The following is a 22,076-nucleotide window of genomic DNA, read 5'->3' on the forward strand; positions in this document are numbered from 1 at the left end:
GGGAGGGACACATTTAGGTGTGAGGGTTTGCATTGAGAGGGGAAGATGCTGCCCTGGGTGTGACGGGCACCACCCTATGGGCTGAGATTCTGGGCTGAATAAAAAAAGAGACAAGGGGTAAGCCAGCTGGCCCAGTGCCTGCATTCTCTTTCTCTGCTGTTCGGTCTGTTGAGATGTGAGCACATGCCCTGCCACAGCTGTGACTCGCTCCTGCTGCCATGTCGCCTTTGCTGTGATGGGCTATGTTCTCTGAGCCATGAGCCAAAAGAAAGCTTTCCTAATTAAATGGCTACTTGCCAAGTATTTGACTGCAACAAGGAGCAAAAGAGTAATGAAAAGCCATACTTGTGTTATATATATGTGTGTGTGTGTATGTAATTTTATTTTTATTTTCTTATTTTTTATTTTGCCTAGCCTGGTGTTAGGCACAGAGTGGGAACTCTAGGGGTATTTTCTGAAGAAAGTATCAATGAGTGGATATCATCTTCCATGATGGTCCCTTCAAACAACTAAAGGCAACCGTGGGTTGTTTCTCTCTTACCCAGCATGCCTTACTTTTCACTTGATATGGTCATCCACATTCACAAGGGAGCCCCATGTGGCAGGCATTGTACTAGCCGTTAACAAAACTCTCTGGCTCTTCAGTGAGTCTTCCTTGGAAGCTGGCTGTCTGCAGAGACGGCCACATTCCAGTAAAAGGGCCATTTCTGTAAGCTATAGGGACACACCTGAGATGAACCTGGCACCCTGAGCTATATACATTTAGGAGCCAGTGGAGTTAGTGTTTGGAGGCTGGGCTGAGAGCGTGGAGTGAGTAGAGAGAAACTGGCCCTGGGCAAGGGTCATAGTCTCTGGCTCCAGTTCCTCTTCTAAACGTCCTCCCTACAACCAGGTCAGTATAACTGACACTGACTTTCTATACGTGCTTATTCTATGTCACATTCTTGTGTTTTCTACCCACACCCTGTGTGGTGTCAAGTCTCTGATCTGAGGCCAGAGGAATTCTCCTTTGTAGGGAAGCTTTGCCTAATCCTTTTGAGGATTCTGGGATGCCCTTTATTTGTGGCTTTTCTTTCCACATTACTTTGCTGGTCCTTCCTTGTACTGGCATCTTGGGGCTTTTCCTCCTTCTTCCTTCTCCTTTCATTCTTGTCCACTGGTGGACACTCCTCTCTAGGAGCCCGTGGGCCTGGTGCCATAAATAGGGTTGGGAGAGTCTCTCCCTAGCCTTGGTGTTATTTGCTGAGCCAGCTGTCCGCTCCTCTTGTGTGCCCCCCCCCAATTCCAAATTACAGCCTTCAGCTGGCAGGAAGCATGATGCTCCCCCCCCCCCCGCTCCGTTCCTCTAATATCTCTCACTTTACTATCAAAGCCTCTAGAGATCCCACGCAGCCATTTTTAGTCTAGTTGGCTACGTCATTTATTCCATTTAGGTCAGCTAAAGTGAGGCACTTGGGAGGCACAGCAAGTTACTTGCTTTAGGCCACTAGCCTAGCAAGACAGGGCCCTTTCCATTTAAAAGACATCCTCCTGATAGAGGGTGTTAAGGACATAGTCTCAGAGCTAGATCTCGTGCCTTAACATCTGTGTTACTTTGGGAAAATCATTTATGGTCTTTGAGTTTTGGTTCTCTTGCTTATAAAACAATTACTCTTATTGCCTTCATAGATTTGTAACGATTAAATGAGACATCAGTTCATTTATTGCAATGCCTGGCAATAGAAGAAATGCTGGAAGTGGTTATGATAATACACATGGTGGTGGATCGGTAGTGATAGTGAGTTGTTGGTGATGGTACTTGTGCTAGTGACTGTAACAACTGTGATGGTGATGGTGACAATTGTGCTGGTGAAGGTGATGACTGTGCTGCTGGTGGTTGATGATTGTGATGATTGTGGTGACGATGGTGATGATGGACAGTTCACGACTATTTTCCTTTAAATAAACCTTATTCTTATAGCTTAAGTAAAAACTAAGTTATTTGTCCTTTGCCTTTCCACTGGTATGTTTTCCTCCATCTTTCTTTTTTTTTTTTTTTTTTTAAATAACAATTTTTTTTTAAGATTTATTTATTATGTATACAGTATGCATCAGATCACATTATAGATGGTTGTGAGCCACCATGTGGTTTCTGGGAATTGAACTCAGGACCTCTGGAAGAGCAGTCAGTGCTCTTAACCGCTGAGCCATCTCTCCAGCCCCCCCTCCATCTTTCATATCTGGATTTGGTACTCTCCACTCTTGGGTAGCTCAGGAAACATCCACAATGTCCTCTAGTTGGCTCCATTGCATTTGCAGCACAGTTTGTGATCATCTCTGCAGTAAACACTTTAAGGAAACGTGCTCTGTGGAGTCATGGGTGGATGGCTTTATTTCTGAGATAAGCCAAAGGTCTTGGTTCCCTTAGAAACTGCCCACATGCTCCTTTTTTCTTTTTTTTCTTCTAACTTTTCTCATCTTTCTCAATATCCCCATCCACAAAATTATGGGGGAGACATTTTAGAATCTCTAGAATGTGTTCTCATATTAGACTTTCACTCAGTTGAGAAAGTCTGAGACCCCAATGCATACAGAAACACACAGTACACCCGGGAGAATTGACAGTAAATGCAGCAATCTTTTTTTTTTTTTTTTTGAGACAGGGTTTCTCTGTGCAGCCTTGGCTGTCCTGAACTTGCTTTGTAGACCAGGCTGGCCTTGAACTCACAGAGATCCGTCTGCCTCTACCTCCCAAGTGCTGGGATTAAAGGCGTGTGCCACCACACCTGGCTAGGAATCTTATTCTTTTTTTTTTTTTTTTTACATTTTTAATTAATTTATTCATATTACATCTTGATTGTTAGCCCTTCCCCTGTTTCCTCCCATTCTTCCCTCCCTCCCACTTCCCCCCTTCTCCCCTCCCCTATGTTTGTGATTGAGGGAGACCTCCTCCCCCTGTATATGCTCTTAGAATATCGAGTCTCTTCTTGGTAACTTGCTATCCTTCCTCTGAGTGCCGCCAGGCCTCCCCGTCCAGGGGACATGCTCTTTAGCTGTACTTTCTACATTAAACCTTGGAGTCAACCAGCCTTTCTCGTTGCTGTAACCAAATACCAGAGAGACAATTTAAAGGAGAAAAGATTCATTTTGGCTCACGGTTTTGAGTGTTTCAGCCCATATGGGGAGCTATTTGTCTCTCCAGCCTAAGGGGCGATGGTGTCCACATTCAGGGCAAATCTTCCCTTTAGCTAATCCTCTGATTTGCATTCATCCCAAGGTGTTCCTAAGCCAGTTATGTTAACTCGATCCCTGGACAGGAACACAGTTGCTTTTTACAATGCCCCTGCAGAGGTGATAAGATCTCTCTCTTTTTTTTTTTTTTTTTAATTTCATAGCTGTGTAAATCAATCTCAGGGGGGCTACCAGATCACTTTGTCTCATGCAGAACATTGGCAGCCTCCCAACTCGAGCTTGCTTCCCGATGTTCGTCACACATGGGACCACTGGTCTCTGAGCTCCCAGGAAGCATACGCCACAGGGCTACTGCCCTTATCCTGGTCTCTGGTCTTTTTGTCATGGGGTTGTGATTTCAAGGAGTTATGAAGGATAGCCATGTGCACACTCAGCCATCTTGAGATGAAACCTGGCCAGAGCGACAGGCTATTCTTGAGTATCATCAAGGACACTAGAGGGAGAGCCCTGAACATCACATCCCTGGAACAGATCTGACTCCACTGAAAGGAAGGGCAAGCAAGGGAGGGAGCCCATTCATCGCCTCCCCCCTCATCAGCTCACCACAGCTAGGCAGACTGTAATGGAGCCCCTGGGAGCTGAGGGCTGCTGACGTAGAGTCTTCTTGGCTCACCCTCCTTGGTGCGATGCAGCTCCAGCGTGCTGACTATGCTGGTGCCATGGCTGGCTGCCTCTGTACCCACACGGTAATGCAGCACTGGATGCTAATGGGTTTTCATTGATTCTCTTGATGGGACCAGGCAGGGTATCATATAACATTGAAAGCTCATTGGTGCTCAGTGTGGCTTAGGAGACCCAGGGGGCTGGGTCTGTGTGTGTTTGTGGGTGCATGCACTCCACAGCTCTACAAGGGCATCTGGGAACAGCGATTTAGACATCGTGTCACTATACACACTGAGTGGGCTGACTTCTGCAGGTTAGGACCTCCCTAAGGCACACCCACCCTCAAGCTGTACTTCTCCCTCAAAGCTATGATTTGATAAGACAGATTGCTATTATGGCATGGCTGATGCTTGTTAGCTCTCAGCCTTAGGAACAGCTAATGAATCACCCACAAAGCTCATGAAGACCAATGACACCTGGATTCCATTCTCACAGGTTCAAGATGAGCCCAGAAATGTGTCTTTTCACAGCCTGGTGACACGGCGGTCCTGAAAACACTCTGTGAGGTACTAGCACAGCCCTCGGGGGGTTATTCCCAGGGCACCCCTGACTTCTTGTGTGAGATTCAACTGTACACACTTTGTAGAACATGTAGAAACTGAGAGCTACTGGTGACGAAACATTTGATCAGCCATGTCGCAGCGCCCTCAGTCCATAGGACCAGGAACCCAGCTTGCCCTGGAAAGGATCCACTCAAGTGGCTCTGGCTGTCGTTTCTGACAGCTAGCCAGCCTGTCTTCCCTGCATTGTTCTGTGCAGCGTGTGTCTTGGCTGTATGCCAACTGGGTCATGCTTCAGGACCCCTCCAGGATGGGAACCTCCCCTGCTTCCCCTCAGGGCAGGGTACTTGGGAGGACAATGTTCATGGTGGAGGACAGAGTGGTGCCTCTGGGGGAGGACTCACGGCTTGGTCCACGGATCTTGATTGGCTTACTGCTGGTCATGGACTGGGAGCACGTCTGGCATACACATTCTTTACCACTGAAGGTCACCTTGTCTCCAATAGGGAAAGGCTTCCTGCAAGGGGATGGGGAAGAGAGTCAGTGCTTCCTGTTCCCAAGATCCTGTGGCTTCCGGTGACTGACATCAAGTGTGCTTGGGTATTCCATAAGACATGTTAGCTTGCTCTCTAGAGCCTCAGACAAGTCAAGTGCTATTCAGGGTAACAGACTGGCTAAAGCACTCAGCATTCAGGGGGCCAGAACTGGAAGATTTGTTGGGCTACTTATATCATGTGACAGTGACAAGTCATGCCCCCCAGCTATGACAGGGAGAGGCAACCCACTCCCCACAGAGCAGTTCTGCCAGCGTGGTTTGTCATACCTCCACAGATGAAGAGATCATTCTCAGTCCCCAAACTTGCCAATTTCCCCCTTTCACTATCTAGACACTTCTTAAAACCCTCTTCCCAATGAGAAGATTATCAGTCCCTGAACAAAATTTCCCCTCCTCCTCGGCGTCTGTTCTGTTTCTCCAGGTAAGGGGTCTTAAGCTCATACATTTGTCCACCCAGCAAAACAATAAACTACACACAGATCTCCAGCACTGCCAACTCTGTTGAGTGGTGGCCTTTGCTCCTGTGGCATTATGGGGTACCTGTCAATGCACTCAGGGATACCCTATAACAGTTCACCCCACTGTCTTTAATCAGCAGCGTGGGATAGTGGCGGGAATTCTGGGGTTGAACTGGGGTAGTTATGTCCCCACTGTCCCAATTTTGTTGTTGCTGTTGTTGTTGTTATTATTATTATTATTATTATTATTATTATTATTATTATTATTAACAACACAGCCATTAGTCAGGAATTCTAACTGGTTACTTTATTTGGCAACTAACCAGTGGTTATTTTACAGGGAGAATGATTAATCAATACTTTCTTTTCCCAAATAAAAACACACATATACTCAAATCATATTTTGCTCATGACTTAATCAGAAATGGCCATTAAATTTTAATACGTTTGTGGGCAGGGCAGAGGTTTTCTTCATTTTTTTGTATCTCCTTAATGTGTTGCTTGGCATGCAGCAAGACCCTTAGTACACATTGCTAAGTTATACATGTGACTGAGTTGCCTGGCAGGGGAGTAGGCAGAGAGGAGCTGGCCAGAGGGTGGTTGGGTGACTACCACAGTGGAAAGAGCAGGCATGCTGTGGACCAGTCCCTGGGTGCAGGTCTCTGCGTACGCCATATCACCCATCACCATGAAAGCTAGTGAGGCTGCACTGGATTTGATCCCCATTACTGAGGCTTTCACAGATGAGGCTACCTGCTAGGGTCATTCTGCCAGCAAGGGAGGCAGTGCTGGGATGATGGAACGATAGAGGAAGGCTATCAGTAGACATCCTTCTGCTACCCCAGGGATGAGAATGTGGGTGCCTGGACCAGATAGGTACTTGGCTTTCTGATTGGCTTCTGAGGCACAAGGTACTCACTGGTTTTCTTGGAGGCCTTTTGAGAGGAAGTGGAAAGCTGAGCATGGAGTTTGAATCCATATCCTGCTAGCATCATAGGGCAAACGAATGCTTTACTTCAGACTGCCTGAGACAAGACAGGATCTGGCCACTAGACATTTTGAAAGCTGCTGGCCTATCAGAGCAATCCACCCACCATCAAGTTTCCAGGAACCCAGGGCTCAGTGTAAAGCTTGCATGCTCCTGAGCTGCCTGGGAAAGGCCATGGCGCCCTCTTCCTTGGGGCTTACCCGGAGGGCCTTGATGCCCTGGGATGCTCACCTGCACAAGCTGCACACGAAGCACTTAGGGTGGTAGGTGCGGCCCAGAGCGGAGATGACCTCACCGGTGATGAAGTCCCGGCAGCTATCACAGCGGGTGCCATAGAGCTGCTGGTAGTCCTGGGTGCAGATGTACTCCTGGTTCTTGAAGAAGAAGCCTGACTGGGCCAGGCCGCATCCACACACTTGGAGAAACAAGGAAGGAAGGGGTTCAGGTTGAGTCCAGGGAGAGTTTGCAAGCAGAAGATCCTTACCAGGGGAAAGGCTGGTGTCTGACTTTGTCATTACTGGCCATGGAGTGGTGGCATGTGGAGAGCTCATAGGGCCTTTGGGTCACTTGCATTAGAATCATATGGAGCATCTTCAGAGGTAGATGCCAAAGCTTTGTTTGGACTCCCAGAGGCCAGGGCTGGCTTTTACACTGCCCAGTTGGTTCTAATGTGTATTCCCTGGGATCATGGACATTGTACAGTCCTCTCAATACACTGAATTTCAAGGCCCCAGGGTTCATGGCATGGCACATAGCGGGTGGCGTGGATTTGAGAATGAATGAATCACTCATTGAAAAATCTCCGGGGAACTCCCTAAGTGCTTGACTTCCCACCAGGTCAAGAGCAGGCTCCAAATCCTCAATAGGAGATAATTTTAGGTTGGTAACGGGATGGGAAATGTGAGGGTTCTTATTGGTTCTTGCTACAGCCAGGGGGTCGGTTTGTTTCCAGGCATAGATGTAAAATACATGATCCCCAAACTGCAAAGAGCTAAATGTTTCTACAGAGAGAAGGTGCCACACAACACAGGTAATGGGCCACGGGATAGGTACAGACAGTGGGGGAAAGGAGGCCCTGTCAGTGCGGAGGGAGGGAGCGAAGCATTGATAACACAGAAGGCGATGGAACACAGACACAGGAAGTTGCCAGCCAGAGTTGTATGGGGTGGGACAGGGACACAGTGGCGTCTGCAGGGAGAGAAGCAAAGTCACACAGGAAAAGATGGTTCTAGCCCACTAGGAGGAAGGCAATAGTCCAGTTTGAGAAGTTCAGGTTTTGCTTTTGTATGGGATAACTCCCAAGCCATTGGTTGGTGCTGGGGTTGAGGTAAGAGATCCCAGAGGCTATAAAACAATGCAGCTTTTGCTGCTACTCTTGGCTACCCACCAGAACTTGATGGTAACACCCTATTGCTGAAAACAACACATGCTTTGGTCAGAGGACTCAGAGAAAACAAGCTGATACTGACTGGGATGCTTTCTCCAGCCTGGCATTTTATAGAAATAAATAGAGGTTAGGTAAGAGGAAAAACAAGTGGATCTGTAGGTATCCCAACAAGTGAATTTTTGGGGGAAGCAAGCCCCACCAAAGGAATCTGATATTTGGGAATACAATTTCTCAATAGGACATTAACTTCTGAAATGAACACATTAAGCTATGGGAAGAGGCTGTTTCTTCCATGGAAATAAAAGAGTCCCAGTACAATGGAACTACAGTAAGCAGGTGAGCACACCAGTTCAGCTAAAACTTAAATGGGTCAATCAGGAATCAAAGGACGGTAACTGGAAAGCCCCTGGGGTCTTGTGTCAAGATCCCCTATGTCTGCACCTATCAAGAGACTGTCTGGTAACTTGGCTTTCCACACAGACTGTCTTTGGGTAGAAAGGGTCGGAAGATAACATAAAGTTACGGAATGATGGCTCCCTGTACAGTACTCAGCGGGGACTCTGATCTTTGACATGGGTTTTGGTAGATATAAGACAGCTCTCTCAAGTCCTGTCAATGGTGGGGAGCCAATGAATAGTCTGCATGCCTGTTGATCTGAGGAGCCAGCTTGTAATGGGTGACATCACCTTGGTAAACACTGTTTCATTACAGAGAGTTCTGCAAAAGAAGCCAGGCTAAAACAAACAAACAAACAAACAAAAAACAAAACTGGGAGAGCTTTCAGATGGGGGCAAACCTATCTCATAAGTGTTTGCTCACTTCTGAGGCTGGCCACAGGCTTAACAGGCAGTGGGGGATGGGATGACCTGGGAATCAGATCATTGGGCTCCAGTCTCTTCCCTGCCACTAAGTCTCTGGATAACCATGAACTTGACCCTCTCCTTCCTGGGGCTCAGTTGACTTCTGTGCCAAGTGAAGAGGCTGATCTTTTAGAAATGACCTCCTGCAGGCCCATGAGAAGAACTTGGAGCTTTCTGTGTGTCTGAGCATTTTGCATTCAGTATGAAGTTTTGCTGGGATGGGGGAGGCAGTATGGATGGTGGAGACAGCGAGGATGGGAGGCCAGGAGGGGCTCAGCTTTCAGACACCATGGAGATTCATCCTCTCAAACAATACCTGGCCTTGCGAGCAGGCAGAGGCCCAGCACAGGCTGTTCTGGGCATGCAGGTGGTGGATCAGTTGCTTCATGGAATTAGTTGGGTCATGGCCTACTACCTCCTTGGAAAGAGCTCCTGCTTTTTCCCTTCTTCTTCTTCTTTTTTTTTTTTTTCTCCTTTGTTTTCTCTGCCAACTCCACCTCCAGAGTCATCTCTCCCAGTGGAGAAAACCAGGAGGGCCATGAGAAAACTTGGAACAATCAGTTCCTTTATTTCCTCCAAGGAGCTAGAGGAGGAAGTTTCTGGTGGGAAGGATGCAAAAACTGATAAGAATCTAAAGGACTCCTGGAAATACAGTGGGTAGTAGGGAATGGGAGGCAAGGAGCAAACAGGAACGATGCAGCAGATGCATAGGAGGCCAAGCGGAGTCTCACACACAGGGCACATGCTATGTGGGGAGCTGGTGAGAATGAGGGCACCTGGGTAGCCATTATGCATGTATGTGAGGGCACTCATGTGCTCGCACACACACCCATACATAAAAGTCTAATGATTAAGAATCAAGAACCTAGGCTGGGCGGGGTGGTGCATGCCTTTAATCCTAGCACACGGGAGGCAGAGGCAAGTTGATCACTGTGAATTCAAGGCTAGTCTGGTCTACAAAGTGAGTCTAGGACAGCTAGAGCTACACAGAGAAACCCTGTCTTGAAAATCTAAAAATCAAAACAAAACAACTCCCCCCCCCCCAAAAAAAAAACCAAACCAAACAACAACAACAAAAAAACCCAAAAAGAATCAAGAACTTGGGGCTGGATAGATGGATGACTCAGTGGGTAAAGTGACTGCCACATAGGCACATGAGGCCAGATACTCAGAATCCATGTAAAACCAGACCAGTGGCATCCATTTATAATCCCAACATTCCTATAGCAAGATGGGAGTTGTAGACAGCAGGCCTGGAGTACAAGGAACAAGAAAGCCCATCATGAGCAAGGTGCAAAGTGAGGTTGTCCTCTGACCTCTACTTGTGGAGTCCCTCGTACATGTATGCACACACACACACACACACACACACACACACACACACACACACTCAAAGATTAAAAACAAAATCAAAGCAGATCTGCTTTGTTGAACTGCTTGTTGAAAATGCAGATGAAACATCAGGACAGCCAGGACTACAAGAGAAAGCCTGTCTCAAAAAAAACAAGACAAAACAAAACAAAAAAGAAAGAAAGAAAGAAAAGAAAAAGAAAGTGCAGATGCATGTTGTGTGTGAACACACTGATTAGAAGGAGGTCTCACACAGCATGTGCCAAAGAGACATGCATCACTTTGCAGGCTGCTGGGCTTTTCCTGAGGTCTGCATCTCAGACGTTGCATACTTTTAAAAAGCTCCCTCACTTCTCTAAAACTCCTTTGTAAGATGAGGGGGCTAGCTTGTTACTAAGCAGATAGGAGGTGTGCGAGTCCAAGATTCAGCCAGAGAAGTCAACATGCTCAAGATTAGATTTTATAAAATTTCAAGATTATAGTTAGAAGGGCTTAGCGGGCAATCTAATTCAATATTTAAACTATTTTATTGTGAAATATATAACACAGAGAAAAACGTATCTGCACAGTTTAAAGAAGAACAAAATATGTGCCCATACGTCTGTACCAAGTTTCTGATCTAGGACAGTCTCAGCAACCGAGGAACCTGTTTGTGGCTCTCTGATGGTGCTGCCTTCTCACAAGGTCCCTGATATGTGTTTACTATCCTTTTGCTTTCCTTTGTAATTTTTTTTTATTTTTTTACCATTTGTGATCTATCCACCCATAACAGATCATTTAGTATAGCCTTGTCTGAGCTTGACGTTGCTGCCCGTCTGTGCTTTCTCAGTCTCTGGTGGCTGTGTGTTTAAGACACCCCTTGGGTGGATGCAGCCGCAGGGGCTCTCCCATTGCTGAGAACCTAAGCTCTGGCAAGCACTGCCTTTATGAAAAATGCTGCTAACAGCAACACTAACTCCCCTCTAGGTTTTTTTTTTTTCTTAATTGACATTCCCATCAGCAGACTCCAGAGATCCACATTACCGCCGATACTTGGGGAGATCTGGTTTGTCAATGTGACATGTATGACATGGTATCACAGTATGACTTTAAATTTCATTTTCCTGATGAGTAGTGGATTTGGGAATATTTTCATATGGTTATGGGCCATTTGTATTTCCTGCATGGTAAGACGCCAAAATCTTTTGCCCACTGAACCTTCTTTAACATTAAGTTTATTTATTTATTCAGTTTGCATCCTGACCGAAGCCCCCTCCCTACTCCTCTTCTCCTGGTCCCGCCCTCTACTCATGGAAACTTTTAGTGGTGTTTTTATCTCTTAAAAAGGAATCCTTTTCACTTGTTCCTGCTAACACCCATAGTTCCAGTCTTTTCTGCTTTATGCTTTCTGATAAATGCACATCCTCAGTTTTTATGTTGTTAATTAATCACTGCTTTCTTTATGACTGGAATGCTCTGTATCACATTTAAGAAATGATTCTCTACTCTGAACTCTTTTTTTTTTTTTTTTGGTTTTTCGAGACAGAGTTTCTCTGTGTAGCCTTGGCCGTCCTGGACTCACTTTGTAAACCAGGCTGGCCTCGAACTCACAGTGATCCGCCTGCCTCTGCCTCCCGAGTGCTGGGACTAAAGGCGTGCGCCACCACGCCCGGCCACTCTACTCTGAAATCTTAAAAGGAAGTCTTGATGTTGTTTTCTAGACGTTTCCTTGTGTTGCTTTTCATATGGCCACAGCCCACCCATCTGGAATCAACATTAGTGGGGGGTATAATGGGGATTCAATTTCCCCCACATGGATAGTTAATCATGAAGCAGCTTAATTGTTCTGGACTGGTCAGCAACAGACCAGTTTCCTTATGTGTTTTCCCCACCCCTGGTTCTATATTCAGTTCTGTTGGCCTATTTACCTGTCCTTATCCCAGTAACTCAATGGCTTACACACTAACAAGAAGCAGTGATAGCTGGTAGGATGGGCCTTTGGCTTTCCTGCTGTTCTTTAGGGAAGTGGACAACCACAGACAATTTTGCTAAGAAATCAGTTTTGACAGACTCCTAAATTCTCATGGGAAACTTCATGGAATGTACTAGAATCTATAGTTCATCCAGCATAGCACTGCCATCTTAAATTTATCTTTTAGACTTATTTATCTTATTTTCTGTGTATGAGCGTATTTGCCTGTATGTATGTCTGTGTACTACGTCTGTGTCTGGTACACACAGAGATCAGGAGAGTGCATCAGATCCCCTGGAACTAGAGTTACAGATGGTTGTGAGCCATCATGTAGGTGCTAGGAACCAAATCCTGGTCCTCTGCAAGAGCAACAAATGGTCTAAACCACTGTGCATTCTCTCCAGCCCCACACTGTCATCTTTTTAATGCCCGTGTCTTTAATTTAAATGAAGATGAATTTCTTTTGATGTCTTATAAACTTAGAACTCTTTATAATTTTTGACCTATACTCATATGCAAGTTTATAAGATTGGCATTTTCTCCCACGTCCACTCCCTCTCAGAGACCTAGTGCTATGTAGGTAAGCTTTCTACCAGTGAGCTGTGTTCCTGTCCCTCTTTTTTTTTTTTTTCTTTCTTGCGAGACATGGTCTTGCTAGTTGCCCAGGCTTGCCTTAAGCTTGCTCAGTAGACAAGGCAGCTCTTAGATGCCTGATCCTCCTGTTTGCACCTCCCAAGAACAGGAATTGGAAGAGGTGTGTGCTAGCATATCTGACTCATGATTTCCTGTTTGTTTTTCAAATCTAAAAATGCATCTCTAAAGTATTAGGGCTCTTTAGTAGAATAACCACAATAACGTGGTCATTAAAAGTAATAACCTTTAGGGCAGAATCTAAGTTATGTGCTCAGATTTTCCCAGTTACTGCATCTTCTTTCTCCGTTTTGGTGACTGGCTGTTGGAATCAAGGTCTATCAAGGTCTGCATAGCGCAATGGTTGTCATGCCGCTTGAGGATCTTGTCATCTTCATAGCCTTCTTTTCTCTGGTCTTTCTCTTTGTGGTGTATTTCTTGAAGAGCGTGGGTCACCCACCCTCTGAAGTTCCCTAGAGTTTGGGTTTTGCTGGATGTATCTGTGGTGCTGATGGACCTGTTCCCCTTTTTATACTTTGGTGGCTTTCCAGTTAAGTCTACAAGAGCCACTGGATGCTTGTCTCATTGCACTTTTGTGGTTTTGGGTGGGGATGTGGGTAGAATTGGCCACCGACGACCACGGTCTGGATACATCACTCCACTGGAGGCTTGCAAGCTTAAGACAGTCTACTTACCCAGTTCTTTGCTGCTACTGGATTTCTTTTCCTTTTATAGAAAAGTTTTAACTGCAGGTCCAGTGGTTCAATATCTCGGGGAGCTACAGGAACACTCAGCTTTTAACATTTTTTTTTTATAGTAAGTTTTGGTCACTTTCACTATGACAGGATAAATTTTTTTTTTTTTTAATCCAGGTTTAAATTCTATTATTCTGAAACTATTGATAACATGTTTTCACTATAACAGTGCCTGTAGTATCTTTCTGTTTTAACTTTTACACTCCACTTGCATACTTCTCTTTACTTAAATAATTTTTCTTCAATCACTATTTAATTTATATTTTTAAAGGATCGACTTTGGCTTTGTCCATCTGTCTGTCTGCTGTGGCTTTGAGGGCGTCTATCATTTCCTCCCTCCCGTTTTCATCAGATTCATTTTGCTTCTCAAGTTTTTAGAATTAGGTGGCATCTGCCTCACTAATGGTCAAACCCCTTTTCTGTTGTGATTAGTTTTTTCCCGAGTACCACTTCACATTTTCTAATATAAGTATTTTATACATCATATCTTTATCTCTCATCACTGCTAAGCATTTTCTATTTTCCATTACAGTTTTGCTAACTACTGTATGTTACATCTCATTTCTTCCATCCTGAGGTCACTTTCTTTCTGCCTACATAACATACTCCAACATTTCATTTAATGAGGGCCTGTTGAACAAAATTCAGCTTTTTTTTCCTAAAAATGTTCCTTGAACAATTTTTAACAACACACAATTCACATAATACAAACTCAAACTAATTAAAATGTATAACTCAGCTATGCTCAGTACACTTTAGCATATTTAGTATTTTAATTACATCCAAAAATACACTATAAACCCATTAAAATCAGTACTTAAATTTCTTCCACTTCTTTCAGCTATAGGTAACCAGTAATCTTACTTATTCTGAGTAGTTCATATACATGGACTCAGATTCATATTTGTGATGTGTTTCCCACTTATTTCAAAGGTTCATCTACACTGGAGAATGTATCCATTCCTTTTTATTGCTGAAAAATATTCTATTGTACAGACAGAATGTATTCCATTTATCAGTTCATCAGTTGCTGGATGTTTCATACTCCCCCTTTCAACCACTGTGAGTAGTATGGTACTGGTATGAACATTCATGTATAATATTTTGTGTGAAAATATTTTCATTACTCTTTTTGTATGTGTACATCTGTATACACTTGTGTATGTATAGCATGTAGGTACGTGTGCATATGGCACAGGTGTGAAGGTCAAAGGACAACCTTGCTGTCAGCTCTTAGGTGCCTTCTAACTTTTGTTTGGCCCAAGGCTTTTTCACAAGGCCAGGCCAGATGGTTCATGAGCTCCTAGGAATCTGCCAGTCTCTACCTCCCAGCTCACCACCACTTGGATTAGCTCTGCATTTTACACGGGTTTTGGGGAACCAGGCTTTCTCTTGTCAACCATCTCATCAGACTCTGTTTTTATTTTCTGTGAAATGAGAATCACTTAGGTGTGGTGTTTGGAGTTCTATGCATAACTGTCTGAGAAGCTGCCTAGACAGTCTCTAAAATAGCACATTTGTTTACATTCCCACCAATACACAAGGGTCCCAAAGCCTCGACATCCTCCTCAACACATGTATTAGGCTTTTCTGATTTTAGCCACCCTTATGTATGAGAACTTGTATGCAGTGTGGTTTGATTTGGTATCTTTGAAATTCTAATGATATTGAGCATTTTAATGTGTTTATGGGACATTTGCATAATTTCTTTGGAGAAATGTCATTGCAGGTCTTTTGCTCATTTTGAAATTGGGTTATTTTATTATTACATTGTAAGAATTCCTTACATAGCTTGGACACAGTATTTGATTAGATATCTGATGAGTGAATATTGTCTTCCATTTGGAGTTTTATCTGCTTACATTCTTTTTTTTTTTTTGTTGTTGTTGTTTTTTTTTTTATTGCATATCCATACGTGTTTATTTTATTTCTATTCAGGTTAGGTATTTTTTTTTCCTTTTTATTAATTTATTCTTGCTACATCTCAATGTTTATCCCATCCCTTGTATCCTCCCAATCCTCCCTCCCGCCCCCATTTTCCCGTTATTCCCCTCCCCTATGACTGTTCCTGAGGGGGATTACCTCCCCCTGTATATTCTCATAGGGTATCAAGTCTCTTCTTGGCAACCTGCTGTCCTTCCTCTGAGTGCTACCAAGTCTCCCCATCCAGGGGACATGGTCAAATGTGAGGCACCAGAGTACATGAGAAAGTCATATCACACTCTCCACTCAACTGTGGAGAATATTCTGACCATTGGCTAGATCTGGGAAGGGGTTTAAAGTTTACCTCCTGTATTGTCCTTGGCTGGTGCCTTAGTTTGAGCGGGACCCCTGGGCCTAAATCTGCCTATCATATTGTTCTACTTGTAAGTTTCTAGAACCCTCTGTATCCTTTTATTTTGCTATTCTCTCATGCGTCTCTCATTTAGAGTCCCAATAGGATGCCCTCCCCTCTGTCCCAGTTTCCTGGTAAGTGAAGGCTTTCGTGGGACATGCCCCTTGGGCTAGTATGCAGATATAAGTGAGTATATACCATTTGATTCTTTCTGCTTCTGGGTTAACTCACTCATTATGATCATTTCTAGCTCAATCCATTTATCCACAAATTTCGGGAATTCCTTGTTTTTAATAGCTGAGTAGTATTCCATAGTGTATATGTACCATAGTTTCTTTATCCACTCTTCTACTGAGGGACACTTAGGCTGTTTCCATGTTCTGGCTATTATGAATAAGGCTGCTATGAACATGGTTGAGCAAATTTTCTTGTTGTGTGCTGGAGCATCTTCTGGGTATATTCCAAGGAGTGGAATAGCTGGGTCTTGAGGAAGCCCTATTCCCATTTTTCTGAGATAGCACCAGATAGATTTCCAAAGTGGCTGTACTAGTTTGCATTCCCACCAGCAAAGAAGGAGTGTTCCTCTCTCCCCACATCCTCGCCAGCATGTGGTGTCACTTGAATTTTTTTATCTTAGCCATTCTGATGGGTGTAAGATGGAATCTCAGAGTTGTTTTGATTTGCATTTCCCTGATGACTAAGGAGGTTGAGCATTTCTTTAAGTGTTTCTCAGCCATTTGATACTCCTCTGTTGAGAATTCTCTGTTTAGTTCCAAGCCCCATTTCTCAATTGGGTTATTTGGTTTGGTGGTGTTTAATTTCTTGAGTTCTTTATATATTTTGGATATTAGACCTTTGTCAGATGTAGGGTTGGTGAAGATTTTTTCCCAGTCTGTAGGCTGTCGCTTTGTTCTCTTGATAGTGTCTCCTGCCTTACAGAAGCTTCTCAGCCTCATGAGGTTCCATTTATTAATGGTTGACATTAAGGCCTGGGCCGTTGGTGTTCTGTTCAGGAAGTTTTCTCCTGTGCCAATATGTTCCAGTCTCTTCCCCACTTTTTCCTCTAAGTGACTTAGTGTCTCTGGTTTTATGTTGAGGTCTTTAATCCACTTGGATTTGAGTTTTGTGCAAGGTGACAAATATGGGTCCAGTTTCATTTTTTTACACATAGACCTCCAGTTAGACCAGCACCATTTGTTGAAGATGCTATCCTTTTTCCATTGAATGGATCTGGCTTCTTTGTCAAAAATCAAGTGACCATATGTGTGTGGATTCATCTCTGGGTCTTCGATTCGATTCCACTGATCAACCAGCCTGTTGCTGTGCCAGTACCATGCTGTTTTAATTACTATTGCTTTATAGTACAGTTTGAGATCAGGTATGGAGATTCCTCTGGAGCACCTTTTATTGTACAAGATTGTTTTAGCTATTCTGGGTTTTTTGTTTTTCCATATGAAGTTCAGAATTGAACTTTCAATGTCTTTTAAAAATTGTGTAGTTATTTTGATAGGGATTGCATTGAATCTGTAGATTACTTTTGGTAGGATGGCCATTTTTACTATGTTAATTCTCCTGATCCATGAGCAAGGAAGATCATGCCATCTTCTCAGGTCATCTTCAATCTCTTTCTTCAGAGATTGCTTAGTTAGGGTAACTCCTAGATATTTTATATTGCTTGTGGCTAATGTGAAGGGTGTGGTTTTCCTAGTTTCTTCCTCTGTAAGCTTGTCATTTGTGTATAGGAAGGCTACAGACTTTTTTGAGTTAATTTTGTATCCAGCCAATTTGCTGAAGGTGTTTATCAGCTTTAGGAGTTCTCTGGTGAAATTTTGAGAGTCACTTATGTACACTATCATATCATCTGCAAATAGAGATAATTTGAGTTCCTCCTTTCCCATTTGGATACCTTTGATCTCCTTTTGTTGTCTTATTGCTCTGGCTAGAACTTCGAGTACTATATTGAAGAGATATGGAGAGAGTGGGCAGCCTTGCCTTGTTCCCGATTTTAGAGGAATTTCCTTGAGTATCTCACCATTTACTTTGATTTTGGCTATTGGCTTGCTGTATATAGCCTTTATTATGTTGAGGAAAGTGCCTTGTATCCCCGATCTCTCTAAAACTTTAAACATGAATGGGTGTTGAATTTTATCAAATGCTTTCTCTGCATCCAAAGAGATGTCTGCTTATATTCTTAAGGTTGTATTTAGGCCAGGCATGGTAGCTTACTCCTTTAATCCCAGCTCCTGAGAGGCAGAGGCAGGTGGTCCTCTGGGAGTTTGAGGTCAGCCTAGTCTAGATAGCAAGTTATAGGCTGGCCAAGGCTACATCGTGAGAACTTGTCTTAATAGAAAATTAAAGTATGTATTTTGAAACATAAAATTGTTAAGCTTTGATGGTGTTTAACTTGCCTATTTTTCCTCTGCTGGGTGTCCTTTTCATATAATCTGTGCCTGTGCCATGCTCAACGTCACAAAGTTCTATGCGTGACATCTATTTCCTCTTTAAAATCGTACAGTTTAGCTCTTATATTTATCTGTGAACCATTTTGAGCTAATTTTTTTTTTAAGTAAAACTCCAACTTTATTGAACAAAGGAATAGATGGATTTTCAAGTTTTCACATCATGGTTATTTTTTAAAAGCCATCTGATCCAATGCAGTCCTTACCAACACAAGATGTCAATTTTTTGTCATTTGTATTTTGTCTAAATTTATATTCATAAATATACTTAAGTCAATTAGTAGTACATGGTAATATATGGCACACACACTACTTAAGCTGGTAATAATAGACAACATTGAGCTAATTTTTATGTGTTTGTAAGAAACAATATATTCTGTCTTTTTTTTTTTTTCTGCCTGTGAATACTCAATTTTCCCAGAATCACTTCTAGAAAAGACTGTTTCCCCCCTCCCCTATTTAATTATCTTGTTACCCTTGTTAAAAGTCAACTGGCCATAAATATAAGGGTTTATTTCTGGCACTTGATTTTATTCTATTGATGGCATGTCAATCACAGTGCTAGTTTCTTACTTTGTAGCAAGTCTTTAAAGTGAGAAGTGTTGGGTCTTCAAAGTCATTTTTCATTGCTTGCTCTTTGTTACTTGATATAAATTTTGTGGACTGATTTATGCTGTCTCAAAATCCATATGTTGAAGCTTTACCCTCCTCTCTGATGGTATTGGGGGATACGGCTTCATCAGACAACTAGGTTTAGGTTTAGATGAGGTCTTGAGGGTAGAGCCCTGTAAGGGGTGGCATTAGTTCCTTTATAAGGGGTTCCCTATGACCCCTTCCTCCTTCTCGCTGTCATATAGACATTGTTGATACTGTGGCTATCTGCAAGCCAGGAGGAGCCCTCACTAGAACCCAACACATTGGCATCCTGATTTTGTACCATTCTCTCCCCCACCCCGAAATATCAGAAAATAAATTTCTATTTTTAAGCCAATCAGTCTATGTTATTGTTATGACAACTTGAGGTGACTAGACAATACGTTATGTTGACCCAGTTGAATTCTGGCTATCTTAGCAGCATTAAGGTTCCCGAATTCATGATGAAGATGCGATAGTTTGCTTCTTTAGTATTTTCTAGTTGTCACTATATTTTATTTATTTATTTATTTATTTATTTATTTATTTATTTTTTGTTTTTTGAAACAAGATTTCTCTGTTTTACAGAGCCCTGGTTGTCCTGGAATTCACTCTGTAGACCAGGTTGGCCATAAGCCTGCCTCTGCCTCCCATGTACTGGGATTAAAGGCATATGTCACCACACCTGGCATCATCACACCTGGCATCACTATAATTCTTATGTTTTACTATATTTATTTGTATATGTTTACTATTGTAAGTAAACATTTTAAACTTTATTTATCCATCTGTTTATTTTGTGTGTGTGTGTATGTGTGTGTGTGTGTGTGTGTGTGTGTGTCTGTGCATGATGTAGCGCATGTGTGAAGGTCAGAGGACAACTTGTGGGAATCAGTTCTCTCTTTCCACCATGTGGGTTCCTGGGATTGAACTCAGTCTGGCAAGGTTTGTGGGCAAGTGCTCTTACCCACACTGAGCCATCTCAGCAGCCTCTGGAATTGTTTCCTCGGTTTTATTTTTAACAGTGCTGGGAACTGAACCCAGGACCTTGTGTATGCTAGGCAAATGCTCTACCACTGAGCTACTCCTTCTCTAGCTTCTCAAATTTATTTTCAGATAGTTCATTGCCAGTGCATACATACACAATGCTTTTGGAATATTGATCTTGTGTTACATATGAAACACTCTGCTTATCAGTTCTAATAGATTTCTCATGCATTCCATAGGTTTGGCTGTACGTGAGATCATGTTATCTGGAATGGGAACTATTTTCATCCTTTCTTCTCAGCTTGTGTATTTTTTACTTAGTTTTCATGCTTAACCCAGTATATCATTGAGTAGAAATGTTGAGATCAGAAGTTCCCATCTTGTTCTTTATCTTACAGGGACATAGCCTTTGGCCAGTAAGTTACAGCGTTACAGCTCTAGAGCCTTTACTCTAGAAAAATGGCTTTGCTGATTACATAATCCTACTCTCCTACTTTTACAAGTATTTTTCTCTCTCTCCAGTACATGAAAGAGCATCCTACTGTTTTCTGGCTTGTTTGTTGCTATTAAAGTGTCGACTGTCAGCCTATTTGCCATTCGTATGCAGATGATCTGTCTTTTCTTTCTGGTTACATTTGAGATTATCTCTTTATCTTTGATGATCTGAGGTTTCGCTCTGACGTATGTAGGCTGCTTCTTTTATATCTTCCTGCAGGGTTTTATTATACAGTTATTAGATGCTGTGTATTTTAATGTGTACTCTACTCTCTATCGTTTCTGACACCTCCTCTATGATTTATATGTTTGCCTCTGAGTTATTCATTTTGCTCTGTTAATTCTCTGAGGTCTGGAATAAGGCTGCTTTCCTTCTGAACGGATTATTATTTGTTTTTTTTTTTTTTGTTTTTTGTTTTCTATTTGTCAAGCGTGAAACTTTGTTTCAAATCTCTGACTCTGGAAAGCACTTGAAGTGATCTGAACTGAGCTACAGTCAAGATGGAAGCACCTTGGCATTCCCTGCCCTCCTACATACCATCGGGGGCAGCACCAGGGGCTGAAGAAACACCTCGAAGTGGACCCCTATCCTGACCAGGAGGCTTGCAAGATCCTGGCCACCCAACTCCTCAACCTGGAGAAGTAAGTCAAGACCTGGTCCTAAGGGTACAGGTACAAGCAGAAGGGCACCACCGCTGAGCATGCGCCCTATCTCAACCTGTCCAGCCTTGCCCTACTAGACAACGTGCACCCTTGAGCCCTCATCTTACCCTACCAGACTCAGCCTCTGGTTGTACTACCAGTGCCCACAACAAAGATGGAGAAGCAGGGACCCCTCCCTCCACCCAAGGAAACCTCCTCTCTGGTCAGCAAGCACAGTTGCTTTTACTGGGGCTGGAGAGTAGGGCCAAGTGAGTCTTCTTGGGACAACCATCCCTCCTGGCTCCCTGAAATCATTAAGGAGGCTCGGCATCTAGGTATCAAGGTGGAAATGGTATGTCAGACAATGGACCAATCTCCAAGGATTCCTGAGTCTATAGGAAGGTGTCCCGTAGACCTGGCAGTGCCATGTCTGATTTCCTAATCTGCATGTGCTTGCTCTCAGCTTTCATTGTTCTTTTCTGAGAGGACTTACGTACCCGAGGCTAGCCCCAGTCTTACTGTAGCTGAGGATGACCCTCTGCCTCCGCCCTCCACATTTGGAATTTTGTTTTGTTTTATTTTTGTAGTTGGTTTTTTTTTTTTTTTTTTTTTGCTTTTGGCCTGGAATCAGAAATCTCCTCCTAGATGATCGGCCACTCAACAACTGTTTGTGAGATTTTTTTTGGTTGTTTAGATTTTTTTCCATTATGATATATTTTTCATTTAACATTCAATCTATTTTTGGCCCATGCCCCTCCCCTGTGCAGCTTCAAGTAGCACCTTGCAGGGCCATGCTATGTGGTCCCCTGTTATATGCCAACTTTGATGGCTCTAGCACAGTCTATTTTTCTCCATGATCCACCTAGGCATGAAGATAAAAACTTTTGTCTCCAAGCCTTTGCACAGGATAAAATCTGGCCCTGGCTGCTCCACCACCAGCTCTCTGGTTGTTTCTGATCTCTGCAGATTCCTTTTTTTCATCGTGGCACAGTACAGCCTGTCAAAAGAGTTGTAAACAGGCATGCACAGACATTTCAGAATTTTAAACGAAGCACCTATTGAAGGCAACAAATCTCCTTCCTTGTTAGTGAAGGAAACCCAAATCCTGTCATTTGTTTTACCTCTGAGTATCTGACCTAGAAATATTCAGAAAAAAAATAATGGTCTATTTTCTTCCTTAAAATCCCCATCAAAGG

General features: G+C 43.2%; 1 protein-coding gene across 6 annotated transcripts in view; it reads right to left on the reverse strand.

Annotated features, from left to right (window-relative positions):
• Positions 1-22,076, reverse strand: part of Ablim3 (actin binding LIM protein family member 3) — a 117,532-nt gene that overhangs the window by 53,081 nt on the left and 42,375 nt on the right. For all 6 annotated transcript variants that reach the window (XR_007832462.1, XR_007832461.1, XR_007832464.1 and 3 more), the window contains 2 exons: positions 6,628-6,811; positions 4,799-4,911 (listed from right to left, as the gene is read on the reverse strand). Coding sequence is in view for 1 of the 6 variants with exons in the window: in XM_051163385.1 (XP_051019342.1) it covers positions 4,799-4,911; positions 6,628-6,811 (297 nt within the window). In the remaining 5 variants the exon portion in view is untranslated. The remainder of the gene's footprint in view (positions 1-4,798; positions 4,912-6,627; positions 6,812-22,076) is intronic.

The sequence above is a fragment of the Acomys russatus genome, chromosome 20, assembly GCF_903995435.1.
Source record: "Acomys russatus chromosome 20, mAcoRus1.1, whole genome shotgun sequence".
NCBI lineage: Eukaryota > Metazoa > Chordata > Mammalia > Rodentia > Muridae > Acomys > Acomys russatus.